The 18,342-nt window shown below is 40.5% G+C and overlaps 1 protein-coding gene across 2 annotated transcripts; it reads right to left on the bottom strand.

Annotated features, from left to right (window-relative positions):
- Window positions 1-3,246: 3,246 nt before the first annotated feature.
- Window positions 3,247-17,074, bottom strand: itm2bb (integral membrane protein 2Bb). 2 transcript variants are annotated; one of them, XM_079277486.1, is made up of 7 exons: window positions 16,870-17,074; window positions 7,654-7,785; window positions 6,341-6,409; window positions 5,608-5,757; window positions 5,117-5,227; window positions 4,811-4,961; window positions 3,247-4,144 (listed from the first exon to the last, which is right to left on the bottom strand). In XM_079277486.1, exons 1-7 carry the CDS (start codon window positions 16,951-16,953, stop codon window positions 4,056-4,058), a joined length of 786 nt encoding a protein of 261 aa, XP_079133612.1. In that variant the 5' UTR covers window positions 16,954-17,074; the 3' UTR covers window positions 3,247-4,055. The 2 variants fall into 2 exon arrangements, with proteins under 2 accessions (XP_079133612.1, XP_079133611.1); XM_079277485.1 differs by having other exon boundaries at window positions 7,618-7,785.
- Window positions 17,075-18,342: the final 1,268 nt, after the last annotated feature.

Here is an 18,342-nt window from a genome sequence, read left to right on the forward strand (position 1 = left end):
AGCAGATCATTATTAAAAAAGCAAATCATTTATTTTGTATGTGAAATATGAACATAGCAGCTACAACTGTTAAATACATGTAGTGAAGTAAAAAGTACAGTTTGCCTCAAATTGTAGTAGAGTTGAAGTATAAACTTGCATAACAAATAGGAATACACAGGTAAGTACCCCAACATTGTACTAAAATATTGTACTTGAGTATATGTAGTTACTTTCCACCGATGTGATTAATCAATACAGATACTATTCCTGAAATTACAGCCGTCTGTATTATCTGCTAAATTGTGGCTAATTTAATGTAAACAACAAAATGTTCCCATCGTTCACAGCGACAACTTCCGGCGGAAAGAGCCAGTTGCCGTGGAGACAGATACACGGGGCTACTAACTTAGCTTCCATGCTAACACAAGTTGAGTTTCGGCAATAAAAAGCTGGTTTTCTCTTTTAGTGGCAGATACAATATATCTTCTTACCCTCTACAGAGTTGTCTTGTTCTCAGAAGTCACATAGTGAAACGAAAAGTGGTGGCAACGAGTTTAAACTAATGAGACGTTGAAGTGTCTACGGTCTGAATACTGTAAAAAATACGTCAAATACGACAAGTGCAAGGGGGAAAACACATGGTATGCTGGGAGTTGTAGTCGTAGTAGTTTTCTTTACTCAGTCCGACAAAACGCATCTTTCTTCCAGCATATTGATGAAATAAACATGAAGTTAGTCAGTTTATGACAACAATATACCCTAAAGAACTCAACTGCCAGTTTACATAAACTTTATTGTTGTATAATTTCAATAGTAGTCCTACTAATCTGAATTTGTTTCAAGATCTGAAATAAAGTGAATAGATGACTAGTTAGTTGATTCCAAGAAAATGTAATTGTTCACGGAGTTCCTCAAATTTCAGATTTATTTTCCATTTTTTCTGATTCTTTTTTAAGTTTGTGCTGAATTACCTGAATTACCCTTTGAATTCATATTACAACATTTAACATTTACTATGAAAGCCCCCCAAAAAACACCCACAATCAATGTGGGTTTGCAGAACGATTTATTGAGATTCATAACAGTGTGATGGCACTTTTATTTATATATCATGCATTCATCTCACACCTGTCCACTCTGTCATCAGAACCAGAGGCTTCTGCAAAGACAAGAGCCAGATTTAAAGCCTCAGTTTGGCAGCAGAGGTTTGGTGCTTTATTCACAGTTACAGATCATGTTGCCGTTGTCACATTTTAGCCATCACACCCCAGAATGATATGCCAGGAATCCATCATGTGTGTACGTGTGTGTGTGTGTGTGTGCGCGTGTGAAGTTATTATAGTGTACTGTATGTTACTCTATCTGAAAGAGTGGTGGAAATGTAGTGTAAGCATCTTCAACTGAATATTTGCCTTATTAATACATTAATTCAATTTAGTCGTGCTAAGCTCGGCTAACTATCTTGATCCCATATCTGCACTGAACATACAGACGTGAAACTGATATTCCTCTCACCTGATAGTGGAGGACAGAGAATTAACAAAGCAATATTTAATAGTCTGTCTTTAGCTTCCAGCTCTTAGCGTTTTAATTATCAGCTTCATTTATCCTCCCACTGCAAAAACAGACACACAACTGTCCATCTATGTTTAAATAAATGTTCTTGCAATCAGATAAGACAAAAGTAATTAGTAAGGGGCCTTTTTGAAGAATGTCCTTTGTTTCAGTAATATTTGTTGTACTTCAGTGATGTGCCATTGTTTCGTTATTCTGGTATGTTATGTTTGTGCTCCATACCTGTGATCATGGTCCTGAGCCACATAAAAAAATGAATTAAACTAAAATGCTAAAGGTTGCTGGTGGTGCTACAGGAAAAGTCTGAGCATCACCACAGTCAGTAGGATTCATCCTCTGGAGACCATGAACATCTAAACTAAATTTAAAGATGAGCCATCCAATAGTCGTCGAGATTATTCAGTCACCACAAAATGTATTGTGCATTGTTTTACATTTTGTAAAATTATCACATTTGGATAAAAATGTACCAGAAAGGTACCAGAAACGACACAGCTATCAGATAAATGTAGAAGTACCAATACATGCAAATACTTTAGTAGTGCAAGTACCTTTTTAAGTACAGTACTTGTGTAAATGTAAATAAATAAATAAATAAAGCACTGATTACTTTGTGTTGTCTTTTCCAAATCTAATCTCTGTAAAGCTTTGTAGTTGTTTTGAAAGACGCGATAAAACTGGAGTTTAGTTCAATAAAAATAGTCAATGATGTTATTAACTTCTGTCATTACATGATCACTTTGAACAACCTCCTCTCTGATCCGTCAAGGTGACACGCCACCTCTAACCACCTGGCTCGTTTCCCATGATGCCCCTGGGCGAGGTCCCTCCGATTAGTGCTGTAATCAAGGACACATTTCCACTGTGATCAAGGACACATTTCCACTGTGATCAAGGACACATTTCCACTGTGATCGAATGACACGCAGGCCGAGCGCCTGCTGTGACAGCTGATCTGGGGTCAGTCCTCCGAGGTGACGGCGGCAGACACACAAGTCATATGATGAGACAGCAGAGGCGTACAAATAAACAAGTCAACGAGTACACAGTGACATTCATCCTCTATAATACTATAAACCAATGTGTACTAATCAGTGGTGGAACAAGTAGTAAAAGGCCTGCATTCAAAATTATGCTTAAGTCCGTATCAGCGAAATAAAATAGATTCTGTAAAATGTCTCTTTTGACATTATGAGATTGTTTGCATTTCACTGTTGTAGCTGCTCAAGGTGGAGCTACTTTTAAGTGCTTTACATGCAGTTAGCTAGTTCAGTGGTTCCCAACCGAGGGCTCAGCCCCATCTAGTTTCAGCTCAGACGTTTCTCTCATATTTGATTTTAATTGAAATATTGATAATTTGAACATCAACTGAAATGAAACCATGTGAGACATTTAGAGTGGAAGTGTCTCTTTGGTGGAACTGATGACTGCACACAAACCCCTCTTCAACAATGTATTATATTTTATACTCCTCTCATATTATGTAAAATCAAGAGTAACTAGTGCCGTCAGATAAATACAGTGAAGAAAATGGGCAATATAAAGTAGAAGTTAACATTAAATTCAAATTCTGACATCAACAATAGTCAGGTTCGATACATTTCGGTGTTCGCTAAAAACGTTCCTTTATGCGGAGGACACCGGCAGCTTAACGACGACTCAAAGGAATGAAAACACGAGAGCACCAGGTTTGTTTTTCTATTTTCTTTATTGTGTTGGTCTGTTCGTAACTTTAAAGAGAGTATATACACAAATTAGTACAACAAGAAGAGTTATCCAAAAGACAAATTACACATAAAAAAAAAAAAAAAAAAGACAAGACAACCCTTGAGAAAACAGATTTTAACATAAGCGTGTGTCTAAACGCCCTGCTGTGAATTATATTTTCTCATTTCTATTCAATGCAAACTCATATTTGAAGCTTAAAAAGAGAACACGTATTCACACTTGTATTTTAAGATAATTTTCCAGTTAAGGAAGAACAGGTGCAGTGTATTAATAGCTACAGCAGACAAAAAACAAAAAAAGTCTCCCTGGACTGATTCTGCGTCAACAACCGGGGTGAGTGGTATAAAAGTCGCCTTTCTCTTGAAACTCAATATGTTTGTACTGAAAAAAGAGGCAAACTACATTTACCCTCGTCGACTGAAATACGTGTTCATGCTAATAAATGCATTTATTTTGATTAAAATAATTTACGATTTCATAATCAGATGACTTTTAACTCGTTATTTATGAAAACATTCCAAGACGATCCCCCCGTACAGAAAAGTGGAAAAATACACAACTCTTTGACTTTTTTTTGTTTTTTTAGTTTTAAATCACAATCAATGAATAGCTTTACCAATCAGCTTCACATTTCACTCCTCTCAACCAGTCAAACTACCTGAAGTAAAGGACAGAAGAAAAAAAGACAGGTTTAAAAAAAAAAAAAAGAAAAAAACAGATCTCACTGCACACCAGTGACTTTAAGAGCAGCTGTGAGGCGACGAGGACTCTTAAGGCTCACAGATCAGAGTTTCCACCACAAACTTGTTCTCGAAGTGACGAATCTTGTGGCAGTTCAGAGCTTCACGCTTCTGCATACCTGTAAGTCAAACAGAGGGATTTAGTGTACCGCTGAGGTCCCCGGTTAGATTCCCCGTCAAGCTCCACGGACAGCGAAGATTAAACTCAGCTTAAAGTCTCAAGGTGTGTTCAGACTGTCGTGGTAGGTGCAACGAATTAGGCTCGCAAAGGCACAGGAAATTTCCTGAAATTTGGTCGGATGGATGGCTGGTATCCTTGCATTCGTTTTGTTTTCTCCGCTTTACTGAACCCACACCTAACCGACTCTGAATCCGGGGTATGAACTGAACCATGACTTCCGTGTACCGTTGCATCCGTAGCCACACGTGATCTTTAAGCAACACATGGTGAACCAAATTCCTCTTTATAGCGTCACTATCTTGTCATTGTCTCGTCCATTTCCGTTGATAAGTCTTTTGGATTTGTTTACACTGTCAACAGGGAGAAACTCATTTCGGTTTCCCGATTTCTTCTACGGGACCTGTGGAACTGACCCCCTGTGGATACATACAATAAACCCCCTGATATGTTCAAGTATCACAGAAACACACACGGCCACATGCCTGAACGACACCAGAGTACATTTGCGGGAGAAGCTTAATTTGTTAACTGTTACACTTGAACGTAAAAGTAATTTTAATAAACTTAAATAAATAAAAAGGCCTGAATGGCTTTCTATTCCTACCCAGAATCCTGTCCCTGTGCTGCAGCTTGAAGGTGTCTTTGCCGCGGCAGAGGTTGTAGATGAAGTAGCCGAGCTGGTCGACGTGCTCCAGGCGCTCCGTCACAATCAACTCCTCGTGGAGCAGGTAAGACTGAGGCAGGTAGGTGCCGGCCTGGGCAGGGAGAGGACAAATAATAATAATGATTACCGAACATCCACTAACACCTGTCAACCCTTAAATATACATTCTACAAAGACTGGAAACGGACACAGCGAGCCTGGCTCTGTCCAAAGGTATTGATCTCATTTAACGCCGTCGTCAGTCACCTTGACGTTGCTGAGCAGGTCCATGAAGTCTCTGGGGGGCATGACGATGGAGGTGTTGAGCGGGATGACGTAGCACTTGTTCAGACTCAGATCAAGGTAGGCGGTCAATCTCTGAAAACCAAGACAAACAGTTACAAACCAAGAAAACGACTATTTATAAAAGCAGTATTTTATTTACCTCAATGGCCCTTTGATTTTTAATACAATGCAAGACACTTCCAGCTAATGTTTCACATTAAAAGTCTTCCAGCCTGCTCGTTCTTGGTGGGCTTTTAATGTGAAAATCCACAGGAATTGTTTCATTGACAGCTGCCATTATTTGAATACTGTGTTCTTTATGTGAAGTCTTAAGAATGTAACTGTAATCTCTCATACGGCACCTTGTTACATTAACATTACAATGTCATTTACATGACATATCATAACTAGCATTCAATCTTTCGAGTCGTTCGTGCTTCTAACAGGAAGCAGCAGAACATCTGGAGTCTCACCCGCTGGAAGTCGTGCACGATGTCGGCCGGGTCTCCGTCTCCGAAATCGGGGACGGGGACGCTGATGAGCTCCACCTGCTCCCTCTCCAGCACCCGGATCCTCTCCTCCATCTGCCGCATGCGGAACTGGTTCGGCAGATCCACGCCAACCTACGAACCAGTTCAGCCAGTTAATTAACCGGCCACACAACTAGTCACACAGGCAGTTCATTTGGTGATTATTTCCATTGTTCACTTTCTGAAAGAGCAGATTTCAACGCCAACCACAAAAGGGGGGTGGAAGGAATGAAAGCGTGACGCAGTGTTCGCACGGTTGAACAAATCCGATAAATTGATAAATGATTAATTGGCAAATCCTTGCCACACTATTACATTCTTGCTAACAGTGTGGAAATGAAGGGAGAACAATGGGGGAGGGGAAAAAAAGCTAACTGTACAACAAACAAAGTTAAAACTAACAACAGAGTGGTCATTTTTGTGTATAACTCAACATAAAGTACCAAAGCTCCGAGAGCACACACAGATTTAAATGACTTTACTGCGAGTCCACTGCTGACTGAAGTTAATTAGTCAGTGACTTTGGTCATCAATCAATCGGTGACTCAGTCTGTAATGATTAATTAAGCTGCAGTGAAAAACACACTTCACGTCACACGTATTGAACACAAACATCAGTGGCTGATAAGCAGCAGGAAGAGCTACCAATGAAGTGATGCGTTGTACAGCTTCATACCTCCTCTTCCTCCTGGATCATGAAGTCTTCCTCGCGGTAGTTCACGCCGCACACAAACACCCGGCCTTCCTGCAGGGACGAGAGGAGGATGACGAAATAGAGATTATCAGAAAACAGACAGAAAAAGAGACATAAATCAGAGTTACGTCTCTACTTTGAGCCTGTACCACTACAGTAGATATGAATGCATGTCAATGTGTTGAATTAACACTGCCTTCTTTACTACATGAGACATTTCGTCTCCTCTCGCTCTGTGAGAGAGTGTCTCGTAGGAGGCTCCTCTCTCCAGGTCTTCATGGTGGAGAAGACGTCGTAGCACCAGGAGGTTTACTCGATGTCGTCCTGGATCAATGTTGTGTTTACATCATCTTTGGCTACCTCATATCGTCATTCTGTTTCTCTACCAGACGCCGCTTCCTTTTTACCGGTTGAATTCGTTATTTTGGAGGGTTTGGAATGCTCTAGATTAGAAAGCCCTTTGAGGCAGATTTTTTTGATTTCGGGCAAATAAAACTGACTATCTTGCAGCCGCTTGTGCGTCTAATGCAAAACTATAAATCCATTTTAGGACTGGCGAGCTGAGTCCTGAAACAGCCACCGTTCTTGAACCTGAAGACAAAGTTTACATTTGTTACCCCAAGAATAGAAAAAGTGTATCATCCATTACAGCCTCATGCATCTGTAGATTCATAGTCGGGTTATATGGCACAAGTTAAAATCACCCGGACACAACAAAACTAAGAGGAAACACTGTCAAGTTCTAAGGTGTTGAACACAGCTGGATTCATTTATCCTCTCACAGCTGTATTTCCTGTGAAGTTTCTGTTTTGGCTGATTCCACTTTGCTGCAGTTATTAATCCCCAGGAACCGGTTTATCCTTTACACTGCTTTAGAACCTGCCCAGGTGGGCGGAGTTAGCGCTTCTCATAAAAAACAGCTCACTGTAGTTTGACTTGCTTCAACCTGTCGAGGTCGTCCGTTCACATTTTCTCCAGAAACATGTGATTAACGCGCCACGCTCGTGAGGCTGTTTTATTGGATCGTGGACTTCAACCCGAATAAAGACTTGGTCAGACGATTTGTTTATGACTTTTATGTTATTGCGATGTATTGCATACATTTGCTCGTGTGGCTGTTTGTTGTGAAACCTCTTCCATTGCGTCTCCAGACTTTTAAGCAGCCAACACCTCCTGGGCCTTTGCAAAACAACAAGTTCTAATCCGCCTTCAAACCTCCTTTGCCGATACTCTGCTAATTGATCATCGTTTTAATTTACCTCTTCTTCCCACCCTTGTTGGGGCTGGTAGCTCACCTCCAGGAAGTAGTAGCGGTACAGGTATGCACCTCCAACCACCACTCCAGACAACATGAGGGCGAGACCCAAGCACATGCACCAGCACCAGGCCCGAGACTGGTGACGCATCGGCAGCGCCGCCTCCGCATCCTGCAGAAGAAGAAGAACGAGGGTCATAAGACGTCATGAAGTCAGGGAATAGATAGGATCTCCTTCAACCACATGATGAATACATGCAGTAAGATCCTCCAGGGGAGAAAGAGAAAACACTTTCATTACTTGCTGGTACTTTCAATTTCCAATATTTCTACAATTCATCACTGGTGTATTTTCTGTACCCGTTGATTCAAAATGTGTCGTCTACATTTAACCATTACGACCCTCTCACAAGCCGCTCACGACACGTTTTAATTCCTCAAATGCAAACTGCATGCAAGTTGCAGACCACATGTCCACATGAGCCTGGTTCCTGACCTCCGAGCTGCAGACCACATCTCTTTTTTCCCCCATTTCACATTTTTGAAGAATAGCATCAAACGGGAACTAAATCCTCGCATCTCCAGTGGCGACTTCATGCTGTCTTTAGTGGCTGTAGTTAAAAAAGTCCAACCAATAAACGATTAGTGCTAGAGGAGCACCTCTTGGTTAAGCAACTACTCCCATGGTAAATATATAAGTATACGTGGAAGCAGAAAGACCGATATCCCATATGACGGTTCAAATAAAAAAACAGACGCATCTGTGAATCTTTCAGCGTTTTATTTCCGCCCGAGTCATTGAAAACGCTGAACACGAATCACTGTGTGGTGTGTTTGAGAGACACTTGAGACTTTGAGCTGAGCGGAGGGGAAAGCACAATTGTCAGTAAATATTCAACGGAGCAGAAGAAACCAGAGCTTATCGCCATCAGGCCGCCATCAGCCGGTGGACTTTGGGCACGGCGGATAAAGAAGCAGCTTCTTCCAGAACAAGCCCCGACTCGTCTCCTGCTGCTACAGACACAAAACCATTTTCAGACTCCGGGAGAAACCTGGTCTGAGGATTAACGGCCGGGAGCCATTAATGTGAGCGTTTGTGGAGCGGCTTCCTTCGACCACCATCACGTCTTCTTAAACTGATGTTATGCCTGAAAACACAACCTGTGGTTTCACTCACAGAAAGGCAGACAAAAGCATTTCGCTGTTTATTGTCAACACACTTTGAAGTTTACTTAAGTGGTTCTCGAGAAGACCACTGGTGTTTGAGATTGTTGAGTCACTGTAAGTTAGGGCGCTTTTACAATCTGTCTGAAATAGACACTTGTGTTTAACTTTGTTTTGTCTATTTAGTTCCCTTAGAAGTCCACAAAACGTCAAAAACAGAAGACACCATCACAGACTCAGAGCTCCTTTAAATGGCTGCTTTTGTCAGACCAACACTCAGAAACCAAAACGTATTCACGATTTATTCTGACATCAAACGCAGCAAAAAAGCAGCAAAAACCTCACATTTGAAAGAGACGATCAACTATAATGTTTCTGACATTAGGTTTGTGCAGAATTGTCTTTGGTTTCCCACAATGCATCACTTCATACCACATGGAACACAAACAAACACCTCGAAGGAACCGCTTTACAAACAGTTTTTTTGTATTTCAGATGTTCAAATTGAAGTTCCTCTTTTAAAAAACGAGAGACCGTTGAGAAAAAGGGAACCAAAGAACGAGTGTTTTAGGAGAGGAAGTGAGGGTGAGCCCTTCAAAGAGGGATGCGCAGAGCGTGCCGTTCGATGTAGCGATGTGTGACCGACACTAGAAGGGAACATTTCCCAGAGGCTGTAAAGCGCCGGACATCTCTGCCGAGTGAACGTTTGTTGGAATCGCTCTCCTTCCCTTTGACTCTGAGGGAAAGAAAAGAGAGGAAGGCAGAGGAGGACGTTTGCATTTACTGCATGTCCTCCAGCAGACAGATGAGAACATCAAACAGTCGAGTTTACAGACGTTCTGCCACTGAAGGCAGAAACAAGAGTTATTGATAGTTTAAGAGATACAACTGTATTTATCGTTATCTTCTCTTACTGTGTTTATTGTCGTGCACAAAAACTCCAAAGGCAAACTCTGTATGTGACCGGTATTTCTACCGGGGAGCTAAAAGAAATAATAAAATAGTCGTGGTGAGTTGGTATTCTGAACCCACAGTGAAGTGTTTGTGTCTCGTAAGTCTTTAAATTCATTAATCTGTTACTCAATGATGATCGCAGCAGCTCAGTTTACTGAGAGTTCAACGGGTTATTCTGATGAATTTTAAGAGGCGAACTACTTCAAACTGTTGCGCACACACAGAATGTAAATATTGTTACAGTTAAAATATGTTTCCAAGAACAAGTGAGCTCTGGACTCTGCTGCAGCGATCTTCCTGTTTCACAACAGTCTGCTAAAGCTTCACCAACAGCCATTTCATAGCTCACTCTCTCTCTCACACACACAACTTCCATCACTGAATAAATAAATGTTTTTTAACATTGAGCAGCAAAGCCTCACCTTTGAGAAGCTAACACCACAGAAGGATTTGTGTTTTTAACAGATTAATCGTGATTATTTAAACTACTGTTTTTTAGTTCTTTCCATCTACTCGTCAATCAATCAACATCTTTTCAAGCCTACTTGATGATTTGAGGAGTAAAATAATTTTCTCACATAAATATTTTTGACAATTCATTAAATATGTAAATGAAGCAGCAAATGTGAAAACTGCAGATTAGGGCTGCCACCAAAGTGCTTCAATTAAAGTGATCAAAGAGCCGAATGTCAATTATTCACATTGTCTGACGCAACAGTACAAAAATGTTGTACTGCCGATGTTGTACGTGCAGGAGCTGATTCCCATTCATTCAGCCTTTTGTATCTAAATAAATGTCAAAACAAACTGATTCACTCCCTCCTTTGTTCTCCAAACTGTGTCCAACTCGTTTATGATTCGTCTCTACGTTGATGTCCGCTGTTGGCACCGCTGTGGTGAGGCTGGTTTATCGGGGCTGCATTCACGTCACACACTCACGCTACTACAGGGATCAATGGCCGTCTTTGTGTGCGAGTGAGATGAACCAACTAGAAAAACCCCAAATTGAATAGGCTGGAACCAGTTTGGCATTTCTGCTCGAAAAATGTATAAAGAAACAACTACTAATCGATTAACTGATCAGCTGATCATTAATCGACCGACTTTTAGGAGAAATGTGTCATGTTAACGTGATGTTATTATCCTACAGAAACGTAATGACAAAAATGTTTTTTCTACATTGTGTAAATACACGACTCCTCTCCGTGATCCTATACACGGTTCGGTCCACGGCGAAATAGCTGAAGCGGATCAGCCTGCCGTGTTGCGAGCGTCGCCTCACCTGAGAGCAGTTTGTGTTCCCATCTCTGTGGAGACAGACAGGCGAGTATCAGTGTGAGACAGAAGAGTATCAGTGTCCGGGATTCGGCTCCAGTTTCCCTGACACTCCATCCTCTGCTCGGAGCTGCATGCGGCCTCTGTGAAGACCGAGGAACTCGACACACCGAAGACCGTGTTCACAGCTTAACCAGACAGTATTCGAGTTATTGAAGTCCATGAAAACAATAAAAGATAAATTAAAACTAAAGTGAAAGTATAATCCAAAGCCAACTGTTCCTCTGCCATTGAACCAGTTGCACAACAAATGTAAAATGAGTGCAGAAAGCCATCACTAAAACGAAACTGCAAGACTTGTTTCAAGTAAAGCAGAACTAAACTAACTGGCGACATAACCAGAGCTGAAACTAACTATTATGAAATATCCAACGTGATATACGTCTTCTTTTGTGCAGCCAACAGTCTAAACCCCACAGATATTTCACCAACTGTCACAATGTGATGAAATAAGGCAGAAAATCCTCACATTTAAGGAGCTGGAACCAGCAAATCTTAGGCGTTTTTTTTGTTTGAAAGAGGACCGAAACGATTATTCGATAATCAAAGTTGTTGCCGCAGCTTTCGACGCAACACATTCATTGCGTAGCTGCTGTAAATGTGGTTCTCTGCACCAGGTGAAGGGTCTCTGGAGGTTGCATATCTGTTGGTTAATCTTCTCTCTTCTTGAGTTTTAGCGCTCGGCGCCCCTGCAGGAGGCTGCTAAGTCTCTCCGGCTGAGTCTCCATCTGACCGATTACACCGTAATCCTTCTCAAGTCGTCTGCATGCCTCAGACGACGATCGGAGGACATGCAAGACCGAGAGCAGCAGCAGGTAGCTCAGGGAGACATTTGGGCTGTAATCCTGTAATGTAGCCGCGTATGTACGATACCGCTGGAAGGTTTGGAATCTCCTACAGCATAAGCTTGATCGGGTCCAGTTGATTGGGCTGAGAGGACTAAGATCTTTAATACATTAAGGTACAAAGTCCTCTTCACAAATACACAATATTTTGCCATCTTTAGCCCTAAAAAGAATGCAACTGATGCAGTTTGGTTGTAATTTTTGGGTTTGCACCAAATGAGCCAGAGTGCAGCCAGCAAACTGAAGTAAAGTAAAGCTGTGAGATTCACATGGAGACGGTCTCTAGCCAGAGATGGAAATAGATGTAAATCATTTCCATGAATGAATCACCTGTTAACTGCTGCAAGATGAAGAACAACATCAAGTATGAAAGATGGCTGACTGCAACTAATGCCCCTTATTCTAATTGAATCATTTGGTCTATGAAATGTCACAATTTCTCTCCGTCACTTCCTGAATCCAAAAGTGAAAAGTTTGTCTGACCAAGAGTCCAAATTTCTTCGTCCTTATTTGACAATCACGCAAGACAAAGAAGAACAGCAATTCCTCACAATTTAGAAGCTGGAACGTTGCATTTTAAAGCATTTAGGATCGACTGATTGATTAATTGATTTATTATTTCACAAAGCCCTATTAAACCGTGCAGTGATGGTGCACCAGCTACCCAAAAAAAACACCTGTAGCAGGGAAACAAAGTAGAGGTGAAAAGGGATTACATGCATACTTTGTTTACTAAATGGGAGATCTCATTGTTGCTCCAGGGCCTGGAGAAGATTCACTCCCACCACCATGTCTGTTTGAGATCTGCACAGTGAATCCTCTGGTACACTGTGGACTCATCCCGTCATCACAAAACAGGAACACACAGTAGGTGTGCGTTACCTGCCGACACACGTCCACAAAAGGCAGACTGCACAGTCATCGAATATTTAAAAAAAAAAACGCACAACTTTCACTGTAAAAGCCAACAAAACTCCACAGTAATTCATGACGTGTATGTGCTCGTCTGGTTTTCCACATGCACGCTCTTAACCCGCACATATAAAAATAATTCCCTCTCACACATTATCAGCAGAGCAACAGCGAGGTCAGCAGCAGCCAACACGTCTTAATAAAGCGTCCTTCCTGCATCCACAGCACACGGCCTCTGAGTATATCCGGCTGCAGTACCGCAGCTCCTATGAAACCACTTTTACAGTTCAGACTCTCTCACCGTCAGCAACAAAACGCTGTTTACTCAGCTGGCTTCAACTAATAAGCTCAAAGTTGTGATAATCAGTGCGTTGTTGTGGAAGAAATACAAAACAAATGTTAAGGACAGCTTCACAAATGCACGATTTTGTTAAGCTAAAAGCAGGTGACGTGATGGAAACTTGATTAACCTGGATTCACACGCTGCTGCTGCGATGTTTACCACACAGAGCCGACAGCAGAGTGTGACGTGTTAATGTGCTGGAAGATAATCTCAGGTGAGCTGCCTGGAGGTCGTCTATAAGCAGAGAAACCGAGGCCCAGTCACCACAAACGTCTGTTCTATTGTGCAACTTATGAAAGATAAAATCAATAACTTTATTAATATATCAATTAAAATAACCGCTATTCAAATGTGAGTATTTGCTGCATTTTCAATCACAGTTATTACTACTTTAAGACCCTTTTGGGCAAAAGACAAAGTGAAGATTGGGAGAGTTTTTAAAACAACAGCTGACCGGTGCGTCCTGGTTCGAATGGAGCAGAGCGCCGTAAAGACTGGATCTATAAACCAGCAGAATCAGCACAAAGACACAGCAGGAAGCTCATTGTTCATTTGCACAAAAGTCAAACTGTGTTTGCAGCCGATAAGCAGATAAGATGCTGATTAACTGTAACGATGCTCTGGATTAATTGGACACAAACAGACCTGATGTTGTACATGTTGAGCTCTGCTACCTCCGTCTAAAGACACTTCTTAATGTCTGAAGACTTGATGACAAACAGTGATTAAAATATGACAAAAGTGTTTCCATTGTTTTGCCACTTTATACTTCTACTCCACTACGTCTCAAAGGGAAATAACTTTTGTTTCCTTACTTAAAATTTCGAATGCAGGACTTTAACTGAGTGTTTAAATACTGCAGTGTGGATACTTTTACTTGAATTAAGTATCAGTATGTTTGTCTTTTTGAAGCGAGCTGGAACTTAATGTTCGACAGGAAGAAAGCGGCTTCCCTTTCTGAACCAGCACGTCTCACTCGGGGAGAGGCTGAGCTCAGCACCCTCAGCCTAAATGTTAAGCTCGGTCTATTTTTTTGTTGCTATAAACGCCTCGCCGTTTTCTGATATGTTATAGAAAATAGCTGAGAGATGAAAACAAAATTGTAATTTTCAAAGCTAAAACGCCACAAATAACTGGTTGTAACGTTTTTTAAATGTGATGATTTTGCAGTTTTTTATTGTCTTTTGAGTGAACTGAATTTGAAGATGTTACTTTTGGCTTTAGGAAAATAAAACACGATGTTTCACTGTTTTTTTAACATATATACTGCAGAGAAAAACGGCACATTAAACAATTACCAGAAATCACAAAAGATAAATAGCTGCATATTACATACATAACTCTACATACGTAATTTAACTCTTATTGTGTCATCAAAAGAATTAGACAGAGACGTGCAAGAGAATCACTTCCTCTTCATGCTTCCTTAAAACTGAAAGAAACAACATGCTGACACACGTATTTTTGAGTCGTGTCTTATTAGAACTAAAATGCATTTAAATACAATTTTATCCTGCAATTGAGACGCTGGAACTCAGAAATGTTCTATCTGACGCTGCAGACGGGGCCACACCACCCAAGTGCAGGAAAATCCCTCCGAACAGCACGAATGCGGACAGAATCTGCTGCGTTTGCAGCCAGAAGAACAACATTAAGCCCCTCGTTGTCACGATAAGAGTCATACTGAAACCAACCCAGACTACCACTACAGTCTGCAGGTCTTAATAACCACACAGGAAGACAGCAGAGTTATGCACAACATCAACTAATGAAACACAACCTCTGCATATATGATCTCTACAGCTCTTGTGTTTTAATGAAGCTTCCTCAGAAAGCCTTCAACAGAAACGGCTTCTTTCACAACAGGGTGGAGACAGAAAGAGTCGCACGAAAGGGTTTACTTAGACTTTATAACACTCACAGAGAGCGAGAACAACCCTCTGAAGGGTTTAACTAGACTTTGTACCAGAGAGAGACAACAACCCTCTGAAGGGTTTAACTAGACTTTGTACCAGAGAGAGACAACAACCCTCTGAAGGGTTTAACTAGACTTTGTACCAGAGAGAGACAACAACCCTCTGAAGGGTTTAACTAGACTTTGTACCAGAGAGAGACAACAACCCTCTGAAGGGTTTAACTAGACTTTGTACCAGAGAGAGACAACAACCCTCTGAAGGGTTTAACTAGACTTTGTACCAGAGAGAGACAACAACCCTCTGAAGGGTTTAACTAGACTTTGTACCAGAGAGACAACAACCCTCTGAAGGGTTTAACTAGACTTTGTACCAGAGAGAGACAACAACCCTCTGAAGGGTTTAACTAGACTTTGTACCAGAGAGAGACAACAAGCCTCTGAAGGGTTTAACTAGACTTTGTACCAGAGAGAGACAACAACCCTCTGAAGGGTTTAACTAGACTTTGTACCAGAGAGAGACAACAACCCTCTGAAGGGTTTAACTAGACTTTGTACCAGAGAGAGACAACAACCCTCTGAAGGGTTTAACTAGACTTTGTACCAGAGAGAGACAACAACCCTCTGAAGGGTTTAACTAGACTTTGTACCAGAGAGAGACAACAACCCTCTGAAGGGTTTAACTAGACTTTGTACCAGAGAGACAACAACCCTCGTTTTGACTCAAAGTTGTCACATTCTTTGCAGCAATTGCAATCTAAAATGTGTATTTCCCTGACGTTCCCAAGGCAATTAAATCCCGGAAAACAACTTTCACAACTTCTCTAGGACTCCTGTGAAACGGGCAACTTGTGACAGGAAGCTTTCTCTCTGTCTGTAACAGGCAGATGATGAAAAACTCAGAAGCTCAAAGGATTTTCTGTCTAATTCACAGACCAAACACTTCATTTGCATGAGCTTGACATTAGCAGGAGATCAGATAACGTTACCTGTTGCAGCTAAAATATTCATGGCTGTTTTTGCTTGATGGGACATTTCATTTCTTAAGCTTGTCCGCTTTCTATTTTGTAAGAGTGAAGCACTTTAGTGCCACAAGATAAAAGGATAAAGGTTTTTCTTTATAATGAGGAGATCAGAGATGAGACTGAGCAACTAAAAGGGAAAAATGAGAGCAAATCCAACCAAAAGGACAGAAAGAAAAAGGTGTTTGACCCTCTTTAAAGGAAACATTTAAATGACTATTCTTCACTTTTTGATGACTTCAATTATTTTTCTTAACACATGTCGAGTTCTTTGAGTTTTCTCACTGAAAACAAATAACTGTGCACCAATGACGCATTTTAAACTTTAAATCACAATCTAAAAAGGATGTTTTCTCGAATTACCACACACATTCAAAAACTATGCTGTAATTATTTTGCCAAAAATAGGAGAAAAAGAAAACAGAAAAATGTGGGAATTACGGTCATAAATTGTATTATTTAAAATGTCAGTAGACAAGTCGGACCGTCAAACATACAACTGTGTAATATTAAATATTATATTATGTTTTTCAAAGAATAAAAACATGAAGTGTTACATGAGGAAGTAACCTAACAGTTATATAACGTTACCATAACACGATTACGAAATCCTGTTAAATTATTGCATTTTTCTTTGTTTTTAAGTGTCTAACTTACAATAACGGTGAAATATAAATAGAGAACTTGGCTAAACTAACCCATTGTGCGTTTATATGAACTGCGCCTTCCTCCCTCGAGCTGGAAGCTCAGTTAGCCATTTTCTACTCACTTTGTCCTCCTCGGGAATGAGAGTTTCCGCGTCCTTTTTCACGTCTTTCTGAGCCAACGCGGAGCTAAAAGACACTTTCACCATCCTGGAAGTAAACCCGCCGAACTCCGGGACGAAACAAGAACCACGAAAAAAGCTGTAAGAACACAGCAAAACAGAGATAATTTGCTCCGAAGTAAAAGGAAGTCACTTCTTCTCTCCAGTGCCAAGTCTGATCTGTTGTGATAACGAAAGAGGGCCAAGCTAAGACACAAACCTGCAAAACTGTTTCCGGTTTGGTTTCAACATAAGAGCATAAATACCAAAACATGGCAACATTTCCTCTTTGAGCTTTGGTGAAAGTTTTTTCATCTTTAACTTGAGTAAAAGTCGAAATACGAATAACTAAGTCGATTTATTTTCTACAATTGTGAGTGTTTATGTTTGAGTATTAATATATCAGTCACAGGAGACGTTTATTGCACAACAGCTTACTTTTGTCAATACTTTAAGTACAATTTACTAATAATACGAATCCTTCTGTACTTTAAGCTGACTGCTGGTACTTTTGATACATTTTGTTGATAATACTTCTGAACTATTACTTGGGAATTTGAAGAGTAGAACATATAATACAGAAATGAAACAACACACAACACATACAAAACACAGAACAGCTGTGTAGCTGTCTCATGTTCTGTTCCTTCATATATTTACTGTACAGACACGAGTTTGAGTCTGATATGAGTATTTGTCAATCTGAACATCTAGCTAACTCCCAGAGAGAAAGCAAATAAACAAATTTCCCAAAATGTGATTTAATTCCATATGTTTGAAGGCCATCAATACCAACACAAGTATACGATACAAAGTGTATTTTCATTGTCCTTTAAGCACAGGATCCTTTATTCACAAAATTTGGAAAATATGGGTACATTTTCCATGGTGTTTTTGGCGCTTTTATTTTGAAGTCAAACACACTCATGTTCTGGAAATGTCTGGCTACCTTCCGTTAACTTGATCCGTTCACACCCATGGTTCCCACAGCTGCTACAGGAGACAACATTCACAAAACTCAACCGACAACCGGGGAATGGTTGCCAGATCTCAGCTGATTTCCCCCGGAGTCATACATTCAAAATTCTGCTCAAGTGAAAGTACAGAGGTGAAGTATCACAAGTGAAAGTAGTTATGACATTAAATCAGTAATGTCTTGTCTTAATGTTTTTATACATTTTTTCACCTCGTTGCTGCTGTACTGACTGATGAGTCGCCAATTTAATTTCGTTGTGTGTTTTTATGATGACAATAAACATCCTTGTCCTTATCCTTATATAGAAACATGTGGGAAATGTGACTGCAGCAGATGTCCAACCCATACGTATACATTATATGAATACGAATTATATGAATACGAATTATATTACTGATATCACTATATAATAATATTTTATTATAATATTGTTATTATTGCGCTTTTATATCATCAAATGA

Source organism: Melanostigma gelatinosum (genome assembly GCF_949748355.1).
Source record: "Melanostigma gelatinosum genome assembly, chromosome: 10".
In the NCBI taxonomy this organism is placed as follows: domain Eukaryota; kingdom Metazoa; phylum Chordata; class Actinopteri; order Perciformes; family Zoarcidae; genus Melanostigma; species Melanostigma gelatinosum.

What these genes read in the sequence shown, in the direction of transcription:
- itm2bb (XM_079277485.1), bottom strand. Translation starts at nt 16,953, where the DNA reads ATGGTGAAAGTGTCTTTTAGCTCCGCGTTGGCTCAGAAAGACGTGAAA. An exon ending in TCATTCCCGAGGAGGACAAA is followed by an intron (nt 7,786 to 16,869) that starts GTGAGTAGAAAA and finishes CTTCTTCTGCAG; the next exon opens with GATGCGGAGGCGGCGCTGCC. An exon ending in GCACAGGGACAGGATTCTGG is followed by an intron (nt 4,145 to 4,810) that starts GTAGGAATAGAA and finishes TTTGACTTACAG; the next exon opens with GTATGCAGAAGCGTGAAGCT.